The 21,704-nt window shown below is 36.9% G+C and overlaps 1 protein-coding gene across 1 annotated transcript in view; it reads left to right on the forward strand.

The window, feature by feature from the left end:
• b4galnt3b (beta-1,4-N-acetyl-galactosaminyl transferase 3b) overlaps positions 1–21,704 on the forward strand; it is a 33,803-nt gene that overhangs the window by 2,232 nt on the left and 9,867 nt on the right. Inside the window, exons 2-15 of the mRNA XM_055222576.1 lie at positions 3,656–3,702; positions 4,283–4,363; positions 5,450–5,545; positions 7,862–7,952; positions 9,269–9,369; positions 9,457–9,524; positions 12,211–12,286; positions 12,364–12,430; positions 12,905–13,039; positions 13,736–13,845; positions 13,925–14,004; positions 15,546–15,592; positions 17,001–17,529; positions 20,074–20,300. Coding sequence (XP_055078551.1) covers positions 3,656–3,702; positions 4,283–4,363; positions 5,450–5,545; positions 7,862–7,952; positions 9,269–9,369; positions 9,457–9,524; positions 12,211–12,286; positions 12,364–12,430; positions 12,905–13,039; positions 13,736–13,845; positions 13,925–14,004; positions 15,546–15,592; positions 17,001–17,529; positions 20,074–20,300 — 1,755 coding nt within the window. The remainder of the gene's footprint in view (positions 1–3,655; positions 3,703–4,282; positions 4,364–5,449; positions 5,546–7,861; positions 7,953–9,268; positions 9,370–9,456; positions 9,525–12,210; positions 12,287–12,363; positions 12,431–12,904; positions 13,040–13,735; positions 13,846–13,924; positions 14,005–15,545; positions 15,593–17,000; positions 17,530–20,073; positions 20,301–21,704) is intronic.

Genomic DNA, 21,704 nt, shown 5'->3' on the forward strand with positions numbered 1-21,704 from the left:
TGGATAATACCATGCTCTGGGTGCATAGGGTGTAGTCATAGGCTGGTTCTGTAATCCTTAGCAATAATAGTGTTATTGAAATGTTTATATATTTCAAGTGTTTGCTTATATAACGAACTTGGGTTGTCAAAAGTTTCGAAAATCAGATACTAATGGATACTTAAACTAATGTTGAAACTAGATACTCATTTGAGCAGGTATCAATACTAAAAAGTCTAATTCACAGAATAAGTATAAGACTCATAGACTATTATACACCCATGGACCACTATGGAATCTACCTGGACTGAGGGATTACACAGATATAAAGCCATATGGTAATATAAAATAAAGTACTATGATCTAATGTTGAAAATCACATTCTATTGTCTAAATAAAAGAGTGTTTGTTTGTTTTGTTTTTTTTTTAATTATTATTATTATCACTGGTATTGGAATGGGTATAGAATCAGATCCTTAGTATTGAAATCGAGTTAGAAATTTTAGTATTCTGACGACACTATAACGCACTTCAAAATGTATTGTTGTGACAGCCACTCACAGACCTAGTCAAGGTTCTGTCACTTGTTTTTGTAGTGTCTAGGACACTTATAGAAAGTAGGTGTGTTATCTTGCCAATGTACAGTACTTGTTTTGGGCACGATTAAATTAAAGCTATATGCTATATTCATGACAAGTTTTTCTGTTTTTCTAATTATGACTTGTTTTTTTTTTAGGATAGTACATGTGGAAAATATTTATCACAGTTTTACATCAGTTAAATGGTACTTTGTGAAGAAAAGCTGAAGGAAAGTAAAATATATATATATATATATATATATATATATATATATATATATATATATATATATATATATATATATATATATATATATATATATATATATATATATATATATATAACTTCAATAATTTCAGCAATTACAACTTTAAATATGCAATGCGATTTTAATTTTATGTTGTTTTAGGGTGAAGACATTTCACCCCTCATCCAAGTTCTGGTCAAGTTCGGGTGGGACACTGCCTTGCAGTCTTATCACTACTAAAGCACATAAGGAAAGGTTACTCGTTCAGGGCATAGAAAAGGGAGTGCCTTAGGGCCGAGTGGGAAAAGCACAGGTCAAAGCTCTAGGTTCATTTTGCGATTTACAGAGAAACGATGTACAACCACAGTTTATGTAGAACAAGGGAGAGGTATTTTTCGGGCATTATTGGAAGTTACAGTAACAACTCTCATGTTCTGCAACATTAATTAACAAACCCTCCAACTCCGCTGCCGTTAGAACTAATTTTCACATCTAAGTGCAATGAGTTTGCAGTGTTCTTTAATGACAAGGTTCAGGGCATCAAAAATGGCATCAGTTCCACAATGCAAATAACAATCCAACACCCACCAAGAAACCTAGAACACTGATGCAGGCAAAGTCTCTGTCTATTAGATCTGAGTGCTGCCTTTGAGACTGTCGATCATGTGATCCTCTTACAGAGACTAGAGGACTGGATGGGCATCTGTGGTATTGCACTAAACTGGTTCAAGTCCTATCTAGAAGACAGGGAGTACTTTTTTGAAATTGGAAAATTTGTCTCAGATAAAACGTCCTTGACCTGTGGGGTGCCCCAGAGGGAACCCTTTTGTTCAGTCTGCCATTAGGCCAGTTAATACGCAGCAATAATGTGTCCTACCACAACTATGCAGATGGCACTCAGATCTATGTCTCACTGGCAGCAGGTGAACCAGTGGATTCACTTTGCTACTAGATTCCAACAGATCAGTGTGTGGATGCAAGGCAACTTTCTCCAGCTGAACTCAGACAAGACAGAAGTCATAGTCATAGGCCCACAGAAACAAAGAGAACATATCAGGAGTCACCTCTAGTCTCTCTCTCTCTCTAAAACCTTCAAATCAGGCTAGAAATCTAGGGTAACAATGGACTCAGACTTGAACTTTAACAGCCACATCAAATCAATTACATCTGCAGATTTTTACAATCTAAAAACATTGCAAAAATCAAAGGTTTACTGTCAAAACCAGACTTACAGAGACTTATACATGCATTTGTCTGCAGTAGGTTAGACTACTGTAACAACCTTCGAGCTGGCCACTCCAAACTGTCTAGAACCAGGAAGTACGAGCACATAAGTCCTGTCCCTGCACTGGCTCCTGTGGCCAAGAGTATAGACTTTAAAACAGCTCTGCTTGTGTACAAGTCTCTCCATGGCCTAGCACCAAAGTACATCTCCATGTTAGTGCCATACGAACCATCTCACACTCTGAGGACTTCAGGGACAGGCCTCCTGCTGGTGCCCAGAGTCAGGACGAAACATGGGGAATCAGCATTTCTGCAGCTAAATCCTGGAACAGTCTTCCTGAAGATGTGAGACAGTCCTCTACTTTGACAATGTTTAAATCCAGGTTGAAAATGGTTCTTTTTAGCTGTGCATATGACTGAAAGGTTTTTATTCTCTTCTATTTTAACGTTAATTTCATGATGATTATTTATGTTTTGATTTGTTGTATTGCGATTTTAATGTGTTTCTTATCCTGTAATGCACTTTGAATTACTTTGTTTATGAATTGTGCTATAACAAATAAGCTTGCCTTGCCTTACTTTTACCATGCATTAACCCTACATACATACGTTAAATACGTGAAACCATCTATATTGTCTTTGTGGGAATCAGAAAGCCCCACCAAAGAGCTGCAGGACCTATTCTATATGTGCATTGTTTTCTGGTGTATCAGGCTACCATTGCTATCCAGTTGCATTCAAGCTTATAGTGTTCGAGCACTGAACAATTACCGACCCATCTCAAATTTGCCATTCTTAGGCAAAATCCTTGAAAACGTTCTTTACCAACAGCTTATTAACTTTCTCCAAATGAACAACTCCTTTGATGTTTTACAGTCAGGTTCTTAGACCCCACTGTAGCACTGAGACTGCTCTTATCAAGGTGACAAATGACATCTCACACCTCTTGCTGGTGCCCAGAGTCAGGACTAAACATGGGGAATCAGCATTTCAGTTTTCTGCAGCTAAAACCTGAAACAGTCTTCCTGAAGATGTGAGGCAGGCCTCTACTTTGACAATGTTTAAATCCAGGCTCCAAACAGTTCTGTTTAGTTGTGCTTATGACTGAAAGGTTTTTATTCTGCACTTCTACTTTGACCACCCCTGAACCCTACATACATACGTTTAAATTGCAGATCTTGAAACCATCTGTCTTTGTGGGAGTTAGAAAGTCAAAGAACTGCAGGACCTATGTGTGCAGTGTTGTTTGATGTACCTAATATACCCGCAGAGTCCACCCTCGGGCTACCATTGCTGTCCAGTTGCATTCAAGTGATGTCATAGGATTGTAAATATTAAGGTGAGGGGTAGAATTCAAACTGAACAATAACTAGCACAAATTATCCATGGATTTCAGAGTGATGGGAAAAATATGAGTTTTGCCATGGCGAGTAGCATAAAATATTACATTTGTTGATAGGTTCCTCAAACGTTGCATGTAACAGGACGTTGAAACCTATGAATAGGGTGAAATCATGTTTTTATTCCAAAAATAAGCCAGTTTAGCATTTCATTTTTGTTTTCTTTTTTTTTTATTTTATCAAGCAAACACAACTAACCCCTCTTTACCTTGTGTCATTTCCACAGGTTACTATGTCTACAGAAGCTGGGATAAAACCACTTCATTTCAATGGGTAAACTCACTTTTGTTCAATGATCAATAAAGAATATTAGTAGCCACAAAAAACACAATTTTTTTTTAGATTGCTTGAAAAAAAAAATAATTTAAAAAAAAAAAAAAAAAAAAAATATATATATATATATATATATATATATATATATATATATATATATATATATATATATATAAATAGCACAGCTAAACAGTAAAGTTGTTAAATGGTACATTATGTAACTTTTCTGTTGCTTGGCTCCATACCGATGTTATTGCTTTACCTTGAATGTTACACAGTGTGGCATTAACCTCTCTATCTTGACTTGGTTATCTCTGTGATGGATAAGTTTAATGCTATACCCGGGACAAATCCTGCAAAGCATTAACATCTCCAGGTGGATGGCAGACTGTCCACAAGCAGAAAAGTTACACAGTGAACCTTTAAATACTACAAAAATGATGAAAAATTCCCCACTTATACAAAGGTAAACATAGTTAACACAAAATGATAATCTAACCCTAACCCTAACCCTAACCCTCTTGTTCATATTGTAATCCGATATAATTAGATATAGTAATCGTGTGTTGTTGTTTTTCAGGCACTTCCTTCCAAAAGTGACTCTGTGGAGGATTGGGATGTTCAGAGAAGGAACTACACTCCGTTGCCGTGGAGAACAGAGGTGAAGTGAATGTGCCTGTACATGTAGGGCTTTATAATTACTAACCCTGCACACTCACAATCACGTCCAGACTTGTCAGGGTCCTCACTGAGCTGCTAGTGTGTTCTACTGATCTACCTACTCTTAGACTACCTCACAATCACATGGTACTGTTTATATTTAATGATTGGAGTAGAGTATTGAATTGGAAATTACAAGTTTGTTTGTTTTTTTATTTAATTTCATTAAAGTGTACATATTATATAAAGTTGACATACTCAGAGTTGTATTTTGATTGTTTCATGCAAATGTGAGTAATCCTGTATTGTGCTGCACCCAAGGCTTAAGGTCACCTACCCCCAATCTCTGCCCAGTCCTCTGTACTTACTTGTGATTTTTCCAAAAATGCAGGTCATATACACAGGGTTGAAAATCTCACATAGCCAGTTTTCAACAATAAAAACATATAAATGAATACTGTATACTGTACAAAATACCCTCCAAAAGCATAATGTGTCTTCTTTAAGTTACATGATTTTGCAAATAATTTTAAAAATAGTTGAAAAACTGTTCTATGTTTGTAAATTTGTCTTTGAACAGAAATGTTGGTTAGGTTAGAAAAGCCTCCTCCCAGCAGTTCATGGAGGTAGGGCTGAGCAATAGGACAAAAATGTTAATACTAATTACCTAACGCAAACATGACATAATTTTAATCATTAACCTTCCAAACCCTCCAAGAACTATGGTCAGGATTGGCTGTAGACGTCTCCATTAAAAAGACCCAAGATGATCATTCACAATTAGAAAGATGGCACAGCTCTAATTGGAGAACATCCACGATGATCACTGTTGAAACCTTTCTCTACATTGACCCACACCTGGACAAATGAGGGATTACACCGTCTCAATTCTGCCAATGTTAATGTACTACAAAATCTTAAGAAAAAAATCTCCGCTAGTGCAAATAAAAGATACATGTTTATCAATTGAGCCCCCAAATATAGGTTATTGAGCGATAAGTCCATATACCTTCTCTCTTTGCACTTTATTCAGCCATAACAGTGTAAAACTGAGCAATGCATCCATATGTCTGTCTTCTGTTTGCAGTACATGGGACAAGCCAACCTCCATGTTTTCGACGAGTGGTGCGGCAGCTCGGTGGATTCCCTCCGTAAGAACGTGCACTACCCTCTTCACCCACATGTAAGCGCATTTATCTATAGGAGAGTTTAACAATATTATTGAGAGGCAGTAGTAGGCTGGAATTAGTAATGGTAACAGTAGGAGCATTTGTAGTTGCAGTGGAGCATCAGTACGTAGTAATAGTAGTTGTAATAAAACTAATTATAGCAGTAGTAGTAATTGTAATGATAACAGTAGTAGCAGCAACATTAGTACAGTAGTAGTAGTAATTTGTCAGTAGTAGTTGTCCAAAGATAAACAGTAGTAGTATATATAGTGGTAACAGTACTAGCCACAGTACTAGTGACTATTTTATTTTTATGTAATTATTTATTTGTGTATTTATTTCAAAAGGGACTATGTACAGTTAGACAAGTAACAATGGATTGAAACACAAAAAGTATACTTGCTTTAAAACTCCCACACCCTTCCATACACAGAGACACACACAATCATACATACAGAGCCAGAACCATTGGAGCATAGAACCTAAAGAGATTAATCTTACTGTTTTGAGAGCTCTTGAAGTGCTTTTTTTTAATTAAATCTAAAAACCTTTGATTGTGACACATGACTTTATGGAGTCAGGCAGCATGTTTCTTTGTGTAGTGGCATTTCAAAAGCATTTCGAAAGGTGGGGTAGTTGTAGTTCTTTTAGTTGTAGTTCTTTTGTAGTTTGTTGTAGTAGTCCTTCAAACAGTCGGGAGCCAAGCCATTTTGATTTTCTGTATTACCCATTTAGAGTCTTTAATTTTGAAGACTTAAAAGATTATATTTTGCCAAGATGTTACGGTGATGGTGCATTATCATGGAGGCTAATATGGAGGGTTTTTATTAAAGATCTTAAGGTTTGTTTATATATTGACTTTAAAGGTCTAATAGTGGTTTCCCCAGCTATTAGCTAGACTAGTATTAGTAGTAGTTGTCAGAGGATAAGCAGTAGTATCATTTGTAGTAGCAGTGATAATATTAATAGTGGCAGCAATATTTGTAGTAGTTGGAACTAGTAGCAGCATGATAGTAATAATAGTAATAAAGTAATAAGAGTAGGGTTGTCAAAAATCAGATACTAATCAATACTAAAACTAGTATTGACACTAAATACTCATTTGAGCAGGTATCATTACATACATGGGTTAAATTAAGTAATTAACAAAATTTATTTATCCATTTCCTTGACCTTAGACTGATAAACGTAACCAAACTAATTTAAGAAATCACATAAGCAGTGCGTTTTGCTATATTATACATTTACAAATTGAAAAAGTATAAAATTGGAAAATAAATTCAGTCAAAGTTAAATCCTCATCATCAAACCTTGTTTTAACTGTTTGTAGGATTTCTGTGAATGGGGAACTGAACTGTCCAATTAGGGCTCTCCTTCAGGAGCAGACTCTGGTTAAACTCAGGGTGCCCTGGACCAGGTTAGATTCACAGAGTGAGTTATTATGATGACTGACACAGGATTGAGGTTAACTCTCTCTGTGAAACTGAAAACTCTGGGTTGGCCTCTTTTCAGGCTTAACAAAATCTGAGTTTGGACTAAACCTGCTTCTTGAAACAGGGCCCTTCACTAGAATCATTTGAATCATTTCAACCCTGGAATTGCCAATCTCTACTAAGCAAAAAGTAAAGGGTAGATGTTAACTTGAAAACTAGTGTTCTGGGCTTTGGAGATGTAGACAGACTAATAATGCAGGATTACTCAGACATGTGTGAATAAAACAAAACACAACTCCAGGTGTGTTTTTGATGAGGCAACAACATTCTAACACGACTAAAAGCGTCACTTTTGTGTAATATAGGACTTTAAATGCCTTGATTATTATATTTTTAGTATTTTCCCTCAGGAGTTAGTAGGTCAGTACATTTGACAGATTAATATAGGCTATTTTTCAAATTAGAGTTGGAAGTAAGTTGAAAACAGGAAGTAAGTTGGAAAATACAAGAAGTAGCAATGAGTTCTAAAACAGAACCTCATCAATCCCATGCAAAGTATTTAAATATTTAGGCACAAGGAAGTTGTTATTTGTTTTTTTTCTGACAGTTTAAACATTGATTTAACAAACACAGTAACTTGGCGCTTCTATGGAGACAGGGCAGGTGTCAGCTAAACCAAGTTATAGGTCAAATCTGTGGACAGGCTACCCATTTCACACTAAATAATGTGTTTTTCAAAGTATTTTGACAAACCATTCTAACCTGTCCACTCTCTAGTCCTATGCAAACATGGCCGCAGCCTAAGCTTTATGGCTGGGTGAATTCAACGTGTCCATGTGAGTTCCTTGGATGGCTCTAAACCTCATGTCTCTGTTTCCTGTTTCCTCCTTTGTTCAGGTCAGGACCACAGTCAAGAAGCTGGCGGTGGCCCCACAGCAGCACCAGTACGGCCTTCGGATATTTGGCTACATACATCCTCCTGCTGACGGTAACTATGCTGGTTTAGATTGAACATGTTAAAGATAAACTATGTAGCTTTTCTGGTTGATGGTTTGTCACCTACTTGTCTCCATGGAGATGTTATTTCTTTGCCTGGCCTGTTCCACAGTATAGTATTAAACAAATCTATCTACATGGATCACAGCAGGTGACATCACTAGGCCATGTTATAAGTCAGACATGTGGAGAGGCAACATCGCTTACAGAATGCATGTTTTTAAGCACTAAAAACACATAGAATTGAATGGAAAATAGATATGTTTAATGCTATATTCTAAACCAAAAGGTGGCTGACCCCCTACCAGAAGACTTACACAGTGCACCTTTAAAAAGATCCATTACTTGCACGATAGGTAACATCCTCCCGCTCAGGTAATCCGCTTCTGCCCATAATAGCTCAAAATCTAGAGATGGATCCATAAGCGCTACACTGTGACTGATCACTGAAAAAATTGCTTTTGCACAGTCAGCCTTTTCCTACAATGCAATAAAAGAATGGAACCAAATCCATGGACGACATCAAAAATCAACCCAACTATGACTGCTTTTCAAAAGAACTAAACAAATGGCTATGGACTGGTCAGACTTGTCAGCACTGAAGCACCCACTTTTTGTTCCCGGTGTGCTATGTTTTTAAAATATGTAATATGTTTTAACTTTTGTAATGTGAATGTTGAGTGTGAGCTGATGAATATGTGCTACTGTGTGGTTTTTATATTGTTGAATGTGTGAATTGCATTGTATAGCTAAACTAGCTGTTTAGCTATAATCTGGTGCAGTACATCTCTGTTTTATGAGCATAATGTCTCTGTACATTGTCCCTTCAAATAAAGACTAAAGACTAACTAACTGCTCCTGACAGGCTGCCCCAGTGGAATTGATGCTGCTAACGGCTGGGCTAGTTCAGCACGGGTTACTTGCAGATTGCCTGTTACAATAACATCATCAGCTATGATGTGTATTTGACCAAAACAATGCGTTTTCATGTTCACTTGGTAACGCAGGTCTAATGATTTATAAACCACTCCAGACCACTGTGGTGTCTGAGGAAAATAGATTCTGTGGATTCTTTCTGCCGACCCACACCTCACCCTGACCCACACTCGACCCAGGTCAGTGTGGCAGTGCAATGATTTTAAATACTTTCTAAGTCTTATGGGTCCCACGCGAGTCCTGAACTGCACTGCACTTGCAGTTAGTTTAAGTTCAGCGTGCATGATAGGTCAAATGCAGAGGATACATTTTCAGTACAGGGACAATAAAGTGTACCTTAAACAGAGGATTGTAAATGTGCATTTTTTTCAGGAGATTATGTGTTTGCATTGAGTTCAGATGATAACTCGGAGCTGTGGCTGAGTACGGACAATTCCCCTCTGAACCTGCTGCTCCGCGCCTGGGTTGGCAAGGTATGTCAGCTGTGTAGGATATAACACACAGCAAGATTACGTTTAACAGATCATAACTGTACAAAACAATGTGCTTTTGTGTTTTAGACTGGTGCTGAATGGACAGCTCCTGGAGAATATGATAAATATATCAACCAGAAATCTGTGCCCATAAGGTTTGTGTTTCTTTAATGTGATTGCAATGTTCAAAGGTCCAATATTATGCAAAGCTGGCTCCTCTGAGATGTAAGCCATGTTATAATGCTGTTACCTCCTCAAAAACATACCTGAAGTTGTGTTTTGTTTCATTCACAGATGTTTGATCAGTTACATTGCTAACGTAAGACAAATTATTTTAGTTAACGATTCCGATTATTTACAGTAGTCATTTATTAATTTATTACTGCCACAAAATGCTTGGTTCAGCAGAATGTAGACCACAAGGCTGTGTGTGCTAGCAACAGTGACTATGTCAAAGTTTAATGAGTAATGGACACTAACCCTGAAAGGACTAGCCCTGAAGTGGCCTATGTGCACAATCTGTCATGCAGATTGATTAGACAACTAAAAAGGGGACTCATTATGCATGTCTGTGTATCTGACCCAAGCTGCACTAATTAACAAAACAAAAACAACTATTTACCCAGAAAAACATACTAGGAAACAATGTATTTATATAATGACAGAATAAACTTTAATGAGTTTAATCTGCCTTTTTACATATAAATACCAAAGATACCAAATCTTCAGCTAATTCACTCATTCACTACTTCACCTTTCTGCTGTTGTCCTTATAATAAAAATAAAAATGATTAGTTGAGTAATGCAAATTTTGGTTGACTAAGCCATTTTTGACTGATTAATTGGTTAAACGACTAAAGGCCTACAGTCCTAGTACAGAAGAGGACAGGATAAAAACAGGAGTTGTGCTGTGCCACAGGCTCAGGCTATATTATTTAAATGTCTTAGTGAGAACAATTTGTCAATATTTAATTACCTAAAATTGTTATATTTCACCTGAAATAGGCTTAAGTTGATATTTATGTTTGACTCATTCTTATAAAATATTATGTAACTGTAAAATCTCACTTTATTTTAGCTCCAGTGCTGTTGTCTGGCAGATGTTTGAATGGATGATTGTGTTTAATTTCAGCCTTTTCCAGTGAAAAATGTGACAAAGATCAGAAATCACTTTGATTTATTTCCACATATGAAAGTGGCCTGGGTTGCATTTGAAAAAATAAGATTGGGCCTGTTATATGCAGCCAGTGTGTCAGATAATTATAAGATTTTTAGAATTGTAAGAATATTAAAATGACATAGGGACAGCAACATCATCTGATTTCTTTCTGATCATGGTCCCTCTGATTACTCACACCAGATTTTGCTTTTTACTTGTCATTTAAATCATCTTAAAATTCAGAGCATCAGATAATATAATCAGATTTTCTTGTGCATGTTAACATAGCCACTGACATGAACAAATCAGATCCACGTCACATTTGGGTAAAAAAAAAATCTGGTTCAGCCTGAACTGTGAACGTAGCCAACAAAGTAAATAGTTTCCACTCTGCTGAAGTCATTTGTCCAAACATTTGAAATGCTGGGACGGAAGTAGATTGTTTATATTGTGAATTGTTTATATTGTGGATCATGTCACGATACAACACCCCAAACCTTACTACATTCATTTCACCTGTACCCCTCTCCAGAGGTGAGTAGAATAGCCACAATTTGTACTCAAGTATAAGTAATGTTGCAGTCAGCTATGGTTTTTATATATATATTTTTTATTTTATATATTTTGTTAGGACTGTTGCCCTTTAGTTATTAAGTCAATTAATTGGTTTTAGTGGACTAAAATCTATATTAGTCGACTACTTTATTTTATTTAGATTATAAGAATCTGGTACAAAAGTGAGTGCGTTAGCTGAAGATTTGATATTTATTAGTATTTATATGTAAACCCCGGATTCACAATTTAGGAAGTTGTTAGGAAGCTGCGACACGTCTTACTCTTACAATGTTTTGTCCAGTTTACAGATTTTATTTTTCTTTTGCTATCTGTCTTTATATACAGTTGAAACCAGAATACACTACAAACTGTCTCACTGTCTGACATGAAGTCAGACTAAACTCAGTTAGGATTACCAAAATTCTGGAAATTGTACCCAACGTTGAACCAGACTTGTGAAAGTCCACTATTCTCTTCCTAATATTTGGCTGATTTCTTTTGGCTTTCCCATGATGTTACACAAAGAAGCAGTGTGTTTCAGGTGTGTCTCAGGTGTGTCTTCAAATACAACCACAGGTGTATCTCTAATGAACTCAAATGTTGTCAATAAACCAATCACAAGTTTCCAAAGACATGACATTATCATCTGGGTTTTCCCAAACTGTTTAAATGGAATCTTATTGTATGTAATCTTTTGACTTTGAAGAAAGTAATGTTTTTTTTTTGTTATCCTTCTTTCATTATTCTGGCATTTAACAAATAGAAATAATTTTTGTAATCCTAATTGACCTAAAACAGGAAAAGTTTAGTCTGATTTAATGTGAGACAGTGAAAAAAACAGTACATGTATATAGTGTGCATATATAGTTGTTTTTACATGAACTCCCTTGCAGGTGTAGTCTTGTGAATACAGTCTGAGTCCAATACATAGAGATACATAACAGTTTTGAGAGCTTTTGCCATGCCCCCTTTTTAGTCAAGTTAATCTATCAGCAGGACATGTTTTCAGACAACCAAGAATTTCTTTAGTCGACTAGCCTTACCTCTTATATGCAGAAATGAAAACACATAATTTGGGTTCCAGAGTTGCACTAAAATAACAGAAACGAATGTCTGTCTGTCTACAGTCTGTTTTCTCAGATGAAGTATTTTTTCGAGGTGATTTACAAACAGGACACTGGCAATGACCATGTGGCAGTGGCAGTAAGTACACACCCTGCAAAAACATTTGATTACATTTTATAAAACTACTGGCATTTATAATACGTTTTTTTTTCCAGTGGAGGCTCCCGAATCATACTCAGGATTTTGAGATTATTCAGTCAGATCATATCTCTCTCTATGTGGGTAAGTACTGAACAATGCATGTGACAGCAAAAACACAGATTACATGTTACTTTAGTAATATTAATAATAATATATTTCACAAGAGTATTTATACTTGAGTAAAAGTTTTGGTTACTCGTCCCTCTGTGAGTAAGTCTACTAGTGTACAGTGTATGGGTTGGCCATGTCTCATGTGAAAGCTCAGAACCTCCAGGATTCACTCACTGAGCTGCAGAGGCTGCACTAGCACTGATTAATAAATGATTGCAGGTGCTGGGGATAGGTAGTGACAATTCAGGTCAGAGAGGTTTAAACCAACTGGATTTCAGCATTGAAACCCAAATGAGAAACTCATGTGATAACTGGATAATCATCTCGGGGCCTTCTCTATTTAGCAGTGAATACAGCTCATTAGAAGTGTTCATAAGGTAGATAAGTCAAATACAGTATCCCCTGTCAAACCTAAATGTCCTGTCCACTGTATTTGTTCCACAGATGAGTCACCTAAACTCATTGGTGATATTGCTCACATCCCTCAGACTGCTGCCAGTCATGAACAGCGTCATGGCAAAAAGCGAAGCATACTCCCAGATATGCAGAGGGAAGACCCGAGGGACACATTGTACCGAGGTGAACCATCTACCTTTGTTGTTTTGTTGTGTATTCACATCAAGACCATAATGAGGTTCTTGGACCATATTCAGTGGGTGGTAGACCCAGAAGAAATTGAGTAGGCCTACTTTGTTTCAATATCAACCAGGGTGAATCAGCAAAAAAATATTATCATTGAAATCAAATATTTGTTATTTGGGTCATGAGAAGGCAAGCCCAGTATCTAGAGCATTTGAGGGCTACTATGCAATAACATGGCTCTCGCTGAAAGTCCCACTCACTTTCAGACTTCCAGATGATTTGTTGACGTGCCAGAATATTAGAAGCAGGGTTGCCAAAAGTATTGAAAATCAGCTACTAATCAATACTTAAACTAATATTGAAAACAGATACTTTGAGTAGGTATTGTAAAAAAAAAAGAGTCACATTCACGTGATAGAAATGAACTTTTCCTGAATAGTTTTAGAATAATCTTGAGCTGTATCAGAACAAGTAAAACCACACAGATTAGTATACACACATGAACCACATACCTTGCTGACTGAGGAATTTATACCGTTTATAAGAGGTACTTGAAGTGTGAGACAAGGCTTAGGGGGCACTCGAGACAAAAAAGTTGTGAACCACTTAGCCTCAGAAAAGCTTTGTTCAATTATCACAAAAATCTTTCAATATGAAGTTGTTTTGACCTCATTTCTCTTTGTGTGACTGTAGTGCCTTTAGTAAACCTGAGCCTTGTGAGCGGGCTTCTGCCAGACTGTGAGTACAACCCCAGCTACACTCTCAAAGGCCAGAGACTAGGACGTTACGAAGGACTCAACTATGTATGTGCCTTATCTCACAATGCACTCTGCCAGGTTATGTCAAACAGTGTATACAAAGCTAAGTGTGTGCTCTCCTCAGGTCCACTTGTCCTACATTTATCCCAATGACCACACCCGGCTGACCCACCTGGATGAAATCTGTTACTACAGCATCAAGCCGTAAGCACCTTTATCACACAGTGTGAAGGTCCAAGGAATTGTAGCATGAAAGAGCCCTCACAAGCAAAGAGAAAGAGACATGTATACAAACACTAGAGTAACTTATCCTGGTTATGATTGTTTTATTTTGAGTACCTGGTTTTGTGTGTGTCCATGTAAAGGCAGTATCCTGATTTCAGTATCGTGGATCAGCCATTATCCCAATTATGAGAAACCAGAATACTCTCACTATTCTGATAGTATTCAGCATACTGTGGCATGTAGACACATATCTCAACACTGGTGCTGTATTGAGCATGTGTGAACTGATGTAACAAATAGGCCTATGGTGGGAAGCAACCTTCCCAAAACAACTCAAACTTCTACCAGGACTTTTAAAACCATATTGTTTTATACCTATACACTAACTATAGCTTACCAGCCTACTGTACAATAAAGGCATGGTTTGCAATTTTTTTTAATTCCTGTGCCTGTTTATGTTGCTCTCAGACAGATCTGACATTGTGGGACTTTTTTCTATTGTTAATAATACCTTTTACTGAATACACTTATGTTCTTATTTGACTGTGTATCTTGTTGATAGAAATTAAAAAAGTTAGGAAGGTTTAGCTACCTGCTATATCTCTGCCATAGCAACCAAGATACTCCTCATGTAGGCCTATTCAGAGATATCCATATCCTGGTTTCTCTGAGCATATGAGTAAAACCAGTTGTACTAATTGTTTAGCTCTGACGATATTTTTGGGCTGTTATATAGCCCAATTTTGATCTAATATCGGCTCTATGATTATCTCTAATTGCAATATTGCCCCTTAAAATCTTTGGAGTCCCAGTTATAAAAGGCTTTGCATTTGAACAGTTTGAAGTCACTTTCCTTCACCAAGTGTGGAAATGAATGAATAATGACTATAGTGTAGCGCTTTGAGAGGCTTTGACAAGCCTGTAAAGCGCATTACAAGTGTAAGGCATTATTACTATTATTATTATTATTATTATTATTCCTTAGATTTACAACACTGTTTCTACTACTTCTCCCAAAGTTCACTGCTACCTTTCTACTTTCTTTCCTGACTACTGCTTATTAGGGTTGTCAGAAGTATCAAAAATCTGATACTAGGCAATACTAGTAAAAGTCATAAAAAGTCACCTTCACAGGACAGAAAAGAACCTTTCCTGAATATCTTTAAAATGATATTGATCCGTATCAGACCAAGTAAGACCACATAGACTAGTATATGCCATGGACCACTATGGAATGAACGACGAAGGAGGAATTACACAGATATAGGGCCACATGCTAATATAAAAGAAAGTACTACGGTTTAATGTTGAAAATGAATAAAGAGTGGGGTTTTTTTTTATCATGGTAGCAGAATCAGTATTGACTATGTAGCCTATTCTTTAGTACTTTATATATTTGTTTTCACTACTATTACTAAAGTAACACACTTTACTTGTAACTATATAAGAAAAGTGTGGCACAGTTCATGTATCTTTTATATCTATAACAATTCCCCTGCTAATTCCCCTCTCCTCCACAGGGATGTATTTGGTAACAACATGGTTCTGGACAGTCCTGTTCAAACAGGTAGGGTGTGCCTTTTACCATTGTCTTTTTAGTATTGTTTAATTTGATCTATTTGCAAAGGTGGAAAAAGTACTGCTTTTCATGACTCTAAAACACTTGTATTACTCCAATAAAAATCAAAATCCAATGTAAAAGTAGCGCTGTCAAATTATTGCTAAAGTATTGAAGTATTTGCTGTGTACTTAAAGCTAAATCCACTTGTCAGTGCTTTTAACCATGTGATAATTGTTTCAACTTCTCATCTACCCTGTAGAAGTTGATTCTTGCAAATTTGAGCAATCTTTAATCGCTTACTTTCAAGACGCCATATTGTCAATCAACACCCGTCTTCACCACCACCGGCATACGTCCACTATTCTGTACTTTCTTCGTTCTCCAATTTTATTCTTAATCTGTGAAACACGTAGGATTGAGTGCGCATTTTGCACAAAAGAAAAAATCTGCTGCTCGCTAGCGTGATATGCGTGAATTATAATGGCTTACACTTGTAATGCACTTTTCAAAGCCTCTCAAAGTGCTACACTATAGTCGTTATTCATTCATTTCCACACTTGGTGATGGTAAACTACTATTGTAGCCACAGCTACCCTGGGGTAGACTGACGGAAGCGAGGCTACCAATCTGCGGCATCGGCCCCCCCGACCACCACCAATCATTCACGCACACATCACTTTCACCCTAAGCAATATGGGTGAAGTGTCTTGCCTAAGGACACAATAGATTATAACTATATAGCAGACACAAGCACAAGTATTGAAAGTGCTTTTTTGCCAATAATTTTAATAGAAGTGTTGTGAATGATAACTTTGCTGTTTCAAAAATAATAAAATACAGTAGGTTATGTCTAAAGATAAGATGCTAAATCTATTTTGGTATTATTGTTTTATTGTTTATTATTTTACTGTTCAGTCCAGCATGTAGAAAGACTAAGGACATACCTGGTTAGAATGGGCAAATTGCAAACTGTAAGGCAATTAACCTATAGTTTATAGTTTACTATTCCCAAAAATAAATAAATAAAATAAATGCAATAAAAAGCAAACAACACTTGTTAGAACTGCATATTTGTCAACAAGCCATACCATATATTAAATCCAAGTCGCAACAAATTGAATAATCATTGACTTGTGTAGTCTCTGGTCAAAAGACATGGAAACTCCTCCACAAAAGTGTTTTGTACTCAGAACCTTTTTTATTTATTTATTTATTTAGTTATTTATTTATTTATTGAAGTAGAAAGTAGTATACATGTCTTTCAAATGTTGTGGAGTCAAAGTAATAAGTGCTCAACTAAAGTAGTTGAAGTTCTAGTGAAGCACAGATCCTCAAAGTCATTACCGGTACTTAAGTACTGTACATGTTACTTAAGTACTGACCACCTCTACCCTATTTCTACTGTGTGTTTCAGATCCCTCTGGCAAAAACCAAGGCCGCAAAGTTCTTTCTGTTAACAACAATTTTGACACCAATAATGAAGATCCAGTTAAATCTAAAGGCAGAAAAATTGTTATGAAAAAGTCAAAAACTAAATCAAAACATAAAATAGCACTAGACAGAAATCAACTTGGAGCAGAGACACGTGTATTAAATCCATTGCAGCATGTAGATTCTAGAAGAGTAATGAAATTAACAAAAATGGCCAAAGCTCCAGAAGCAGAGGTCCAAAACATCTACCCCTCAGACTTTGGAGACATCAGCCCCGATCAGTGGGACGAGCTGGGGGAGCCAGTAGTGCAGAGCATGCCTATAAACGAGAACAGCAATGCTGCAGATAAATGGTCACAGACATTCCAGGTAAAGCGCATAGACTACCAGGGCCAGAAGTCACACGCCCTCAACATGGACTGTAGAGTGACCGGGAACATTCAGGCTCAGCAGGCTGAGGTGCAAAGCGTAGTGGGGGCCTACTTGGACAAGATCACCCAGAGGCATGGACGGTAAGGAGGAGGTGTGCTTTAAGAAGGAAGATTTTGAAATGCAACATTTGGATGTTAAATTACGTAAACATCTTATCCCCAAATATGAGGTAGATGTGTTCAAATCAAATATAGCTTTTACTGCTTACAATTCTATTGCTGACTTATTCTTATGATGGCCAAGTTGTGTAAGTTATAAATTGCTGTTTTGGTTCTCAAGGTGATTATTCAATCCAGAATTAGCCTCACATGAGTCTTTCATTTGTGTTGTGTTTCAATGCTGAAATCCAGTTGGTTTAAACCTAAAAGGTTCTAAATCTTCACTACCTAAACCCAGCAGTAGCAGCCAATCATTAATCAGTGCTAATGCAGCCTTTGCAGTGTGAATTCTGGAGGTTCTAAGCTTTCATGAGTCATGGCCTGTCCATATACTGAGAATGAGAAGACAGGGGGCTGTAGTAGTATATCGGTGGGGGTGGGACTTTAACATATTTCCTAATATATAAATTTTGTGAATGAGTTTCCAATTTTGGCCTCACGATTTTTTACTTATTTTATTGAATGTTTTGTTGCCATTCTAGTACTGCTTTTGTGAACTATTAGAGACAACAACACATAATCTTTTTTTGTCCAATTCACATGGGGGAAAAAAATGTCACAAGGTAATTTTTTTTTTCGTGTGTACACAGTCTTCTGGCAATTTTATCTCGCAAGATCTTGTGCTATGAGATCTTGTCCCATCCCAAATAAACTGACTGATGTGCGTAAGCAGAGAACTCTGTGCATGTAAAGTTTTACAGTCATCACCACAGACTGCTAGTATGGGACATTGTTAATGTTTTTGCATGTGCAAGGTTGTTGGACTGTTTGATGAGCTTGGTCCAGAATCCAGGCTAGCCATGGCTTTGCCCTCTGCTCACTGGTTACACATTGTTATAGACCTAAAGGTAGTTTATTGTCATTTTATGTCATCCTTCCTGTCCTTCATAAACCAGCTGTAAGCCTGTATTGTGTATTGTATAACTCTAACTGACCCACCTGTGTTATTGCCGAGTGCAGTTACATGCGCTCAAGCATCCGGTTATGAATCATATCCTGTTATTACAGCATTCTGGATATGATGTTTACCCTTTATACATGTGGAATCTCATTACCCTCAAGAAGCAAGGAGCTAAACATGCCAGAAACTTTGGCAAAGGGCCAAGATGACATACAAACAAGAACGCAAGACTGTGGCCCACAATATCAGTTCAGTCTGAGAGCAGCACAACAGAAATTAATATGGATTTAAATGATAATGTTTGTGCAGTACACTGCTGTATTGTCTTTATCAGTATAATAATAATATAATAATAAAAATTAATTTTGGGAAAGTTGCTGCTCCTGCCATATTTGTTACTTCAGTTCGCACATGCTCAGTACAGCATTAGTTTTAAAAAATCAGGATACTAGGTCTGCATGCCACAGTATCCTGAATACCATCAGAATATCCCAGTGAGAGTATCCTGGTTTCTCATAACCTGGATACTGCCTTATCCAGGATACTGAAATCAGGATACTGTGTATACATGGACACGCATAGCAAAGATACTCTGAAAACTGGATCATAACCGGGACAGTGGAGCGCGTGTACACAAACTAGCTCCATATGATCAGCTGGGTGGGTGTGGTACTGTTTAACGTGCACTTGGCATGTTAGACTACACATACCACTAAAACATAGTTAACATAACTAGATTTAAGATTTTACTAAAAAAGCTTGCCTGGTCTTTTCTAGTTTTGTAATTTTGTACAATTTGTTTATAATTGTACCTCCTGGTTGGCTACAAGCACCAGATATGACATATATAGAGATAACTCCACCATTGTGACCTAGCGATCATAATGTTAACAAAGGTCAAAACTAAACACATTTATGCAATAATTATGACTTGAAAAATAAAAATAAATGGTTTGTTGAATCAATGATTAATGGGTCAGAAAAATGCCTTTCTTGTGTGTAAATTGTCTGCATTTTGGATAGAATTGATGACATAGGTAGAGTTATTCCATTGTAGAAGTCACTGCTACTCCCATTTTACCTTGGGGAATATGCTACCCGGTAATAATTAGAAAAAATATATATTAATCTACCAAATCAACTTTAAAGGGTCCATAATATGCTGTTTTTGATCTATGTTATAATGTTGTTTCCTCATCAAAAACATACTCAGAGTTGTGTTTCATTCACACATGTTTAATTCATAAACCCTACATATTTAGGATGAGTGCCTTCACTAGAATCATTTGGATAATTCAGCCCTGGAATTGCCAATCTCCCCTGAACTAAAGGTAAAAGGAGCTGTTAACTTGAAAACTACTGCTTCATGACAAGGTGGAACAAAGTATTTTGAGCTTTGGAGATGTAGACAGAATAATAATAAAGGATTAGTCAAATGTATGTGAATGAAACAAAAAACAACTCCAGGTATGTTTTTTTTCTGGGGTAACAATATTATAACATGTCTTAAAAGTCAGTTGTGCATAATATAGCACCTTTAACCTCCCATTGTTTGTCATGCGCAGTTGGACTCTGGCGCATGTGGCCAACGTGGTGCTGAATGTTGATGTGCAGAGAGGGAGGCGGTACCTTGTGGAGCTGGTGGTGAGAGATGAGACTGGGACACTGCATCGGCTCTCACAGTACATCTACGCCCAGAGGACCCCTGACCAGGACCCTGAGTCCCCCAAACTCTGCTACCCCACAGGCTTTAACTGGAATCCTCAGGCAACCGTCCACTTTGTCATACCAGGTTTGCAGCCGTGTTGCTTTTCTCAAACATATGCAGGGCTTGATATTAACACTATAGCCCCGCCCTTCCTACTTTCTGTTCACATGCAGAAGGTCAGAGGTGGGTAGAGTAGTCAAAAATTGTATTCACATAAGAATAAGGGTACTTCAAAATAGACTTAAGTATCGAAAATCACATACTAATTGATACTAAAGCTAGTTGAAACTAGATACATTTGAGCAGGTATCAGAACAAGTATAAGGCCACATAGACTAGTATACGCCCATGGACCACTATCGAACCTATGGATGACTGAAAGATAATATAAGACATAGTCATAAAATGATAATAAAAGAAAGTACTATTATTTAATCAGAGGTGGGTAGAGTAGCTAAAAGTTGTACTCAAGTAAGAGTAACTCAAGTAGAAATACAAAGTAGTGATCCATGATATTACTCAAGTAAGAGTAAAAAGGTATCTACTACCTCTCAAGTAAGTGTAACTTAAAGAATAACATTTGAGGTTAATGTAATTTGAAGGATAACGCATTAAATACTGCACAAAATGTGGTATTTTCAAAAGATAGAGAGAGAACTAAGAAAACAAAATTATATCTGAAGGAGCACTGCAAGAAACACATGTTCAAATCGTTAAATATTGTCAACATAAAGTTTTTTGTCACTTAGACTTACAGTGGGAAGAGTCAGCAAAACCTTTACTCAAGTAAGAGTATTGTTACTTCAATGAAATTACTCAAGTAGGAGTATAAAGTATGCTGCTAGAAAAGTACTCTGAAAAGTACAATTTCTCTAAAAAGTTGCTCAAGTAAATGTAACTTGTAGCAAACGTCTCTTAGACTTGGTAATGCTTGTCCAATGATATGAAGGTTGGCAGTTCAAATCCCACTCCTGACATAAACATTGTTGGTAGAGCTGTCATTGGCCCATAGGCTGATTGAGGTAATTGTTTACATTTTTACATTTTAACATATCACAATCCTGCCCGCCCTTCCGTCCCTCCACCCTCCCCTACAGGTGGGCACCAGGTAAGCACAGGAACACAACACAACTGTTACATACACAAGTACATTAAGATTAACACATTCCTATATATTCATACATCCTCGCACGCACACAAACACTCGCATACCCACAAACAGATCAGGCACAGTTCCCAAATAAAGTATGTAAACACTCAAGTGTTTACAAATAGACACGACATGTGCATACAAGCACGTACAAAACAATATATAATATAAGAAATAACTGTAGTAAAATAAAAATAAAATAAATAATATATTTCCATCTTTTTAATGGTTCTCTATTAGTCACCATCAGCCCCCTCTCCACAGTACAGTTGCCACTAATATTTGATATGTCAGACATTATTTATGCACTCTACTTCCATTGTAAACCTATAGTTACA

This window comes from Periophthalmus magnuspinnatus, chromosome 6, assembly GCF_009829125.3.
Source record: "Periophthalmus magnuspinnatus isolate fPerMag1 chromosome 6, fPerMag1.2.pri, whole genome shotgun sequence".
NCBI lineage: Eukaryota > Metazoa > Chordata > Actinopteri > Gobiiformes > Gobiidae > Periophthalmus > Periophthalmus magnuspinnatus.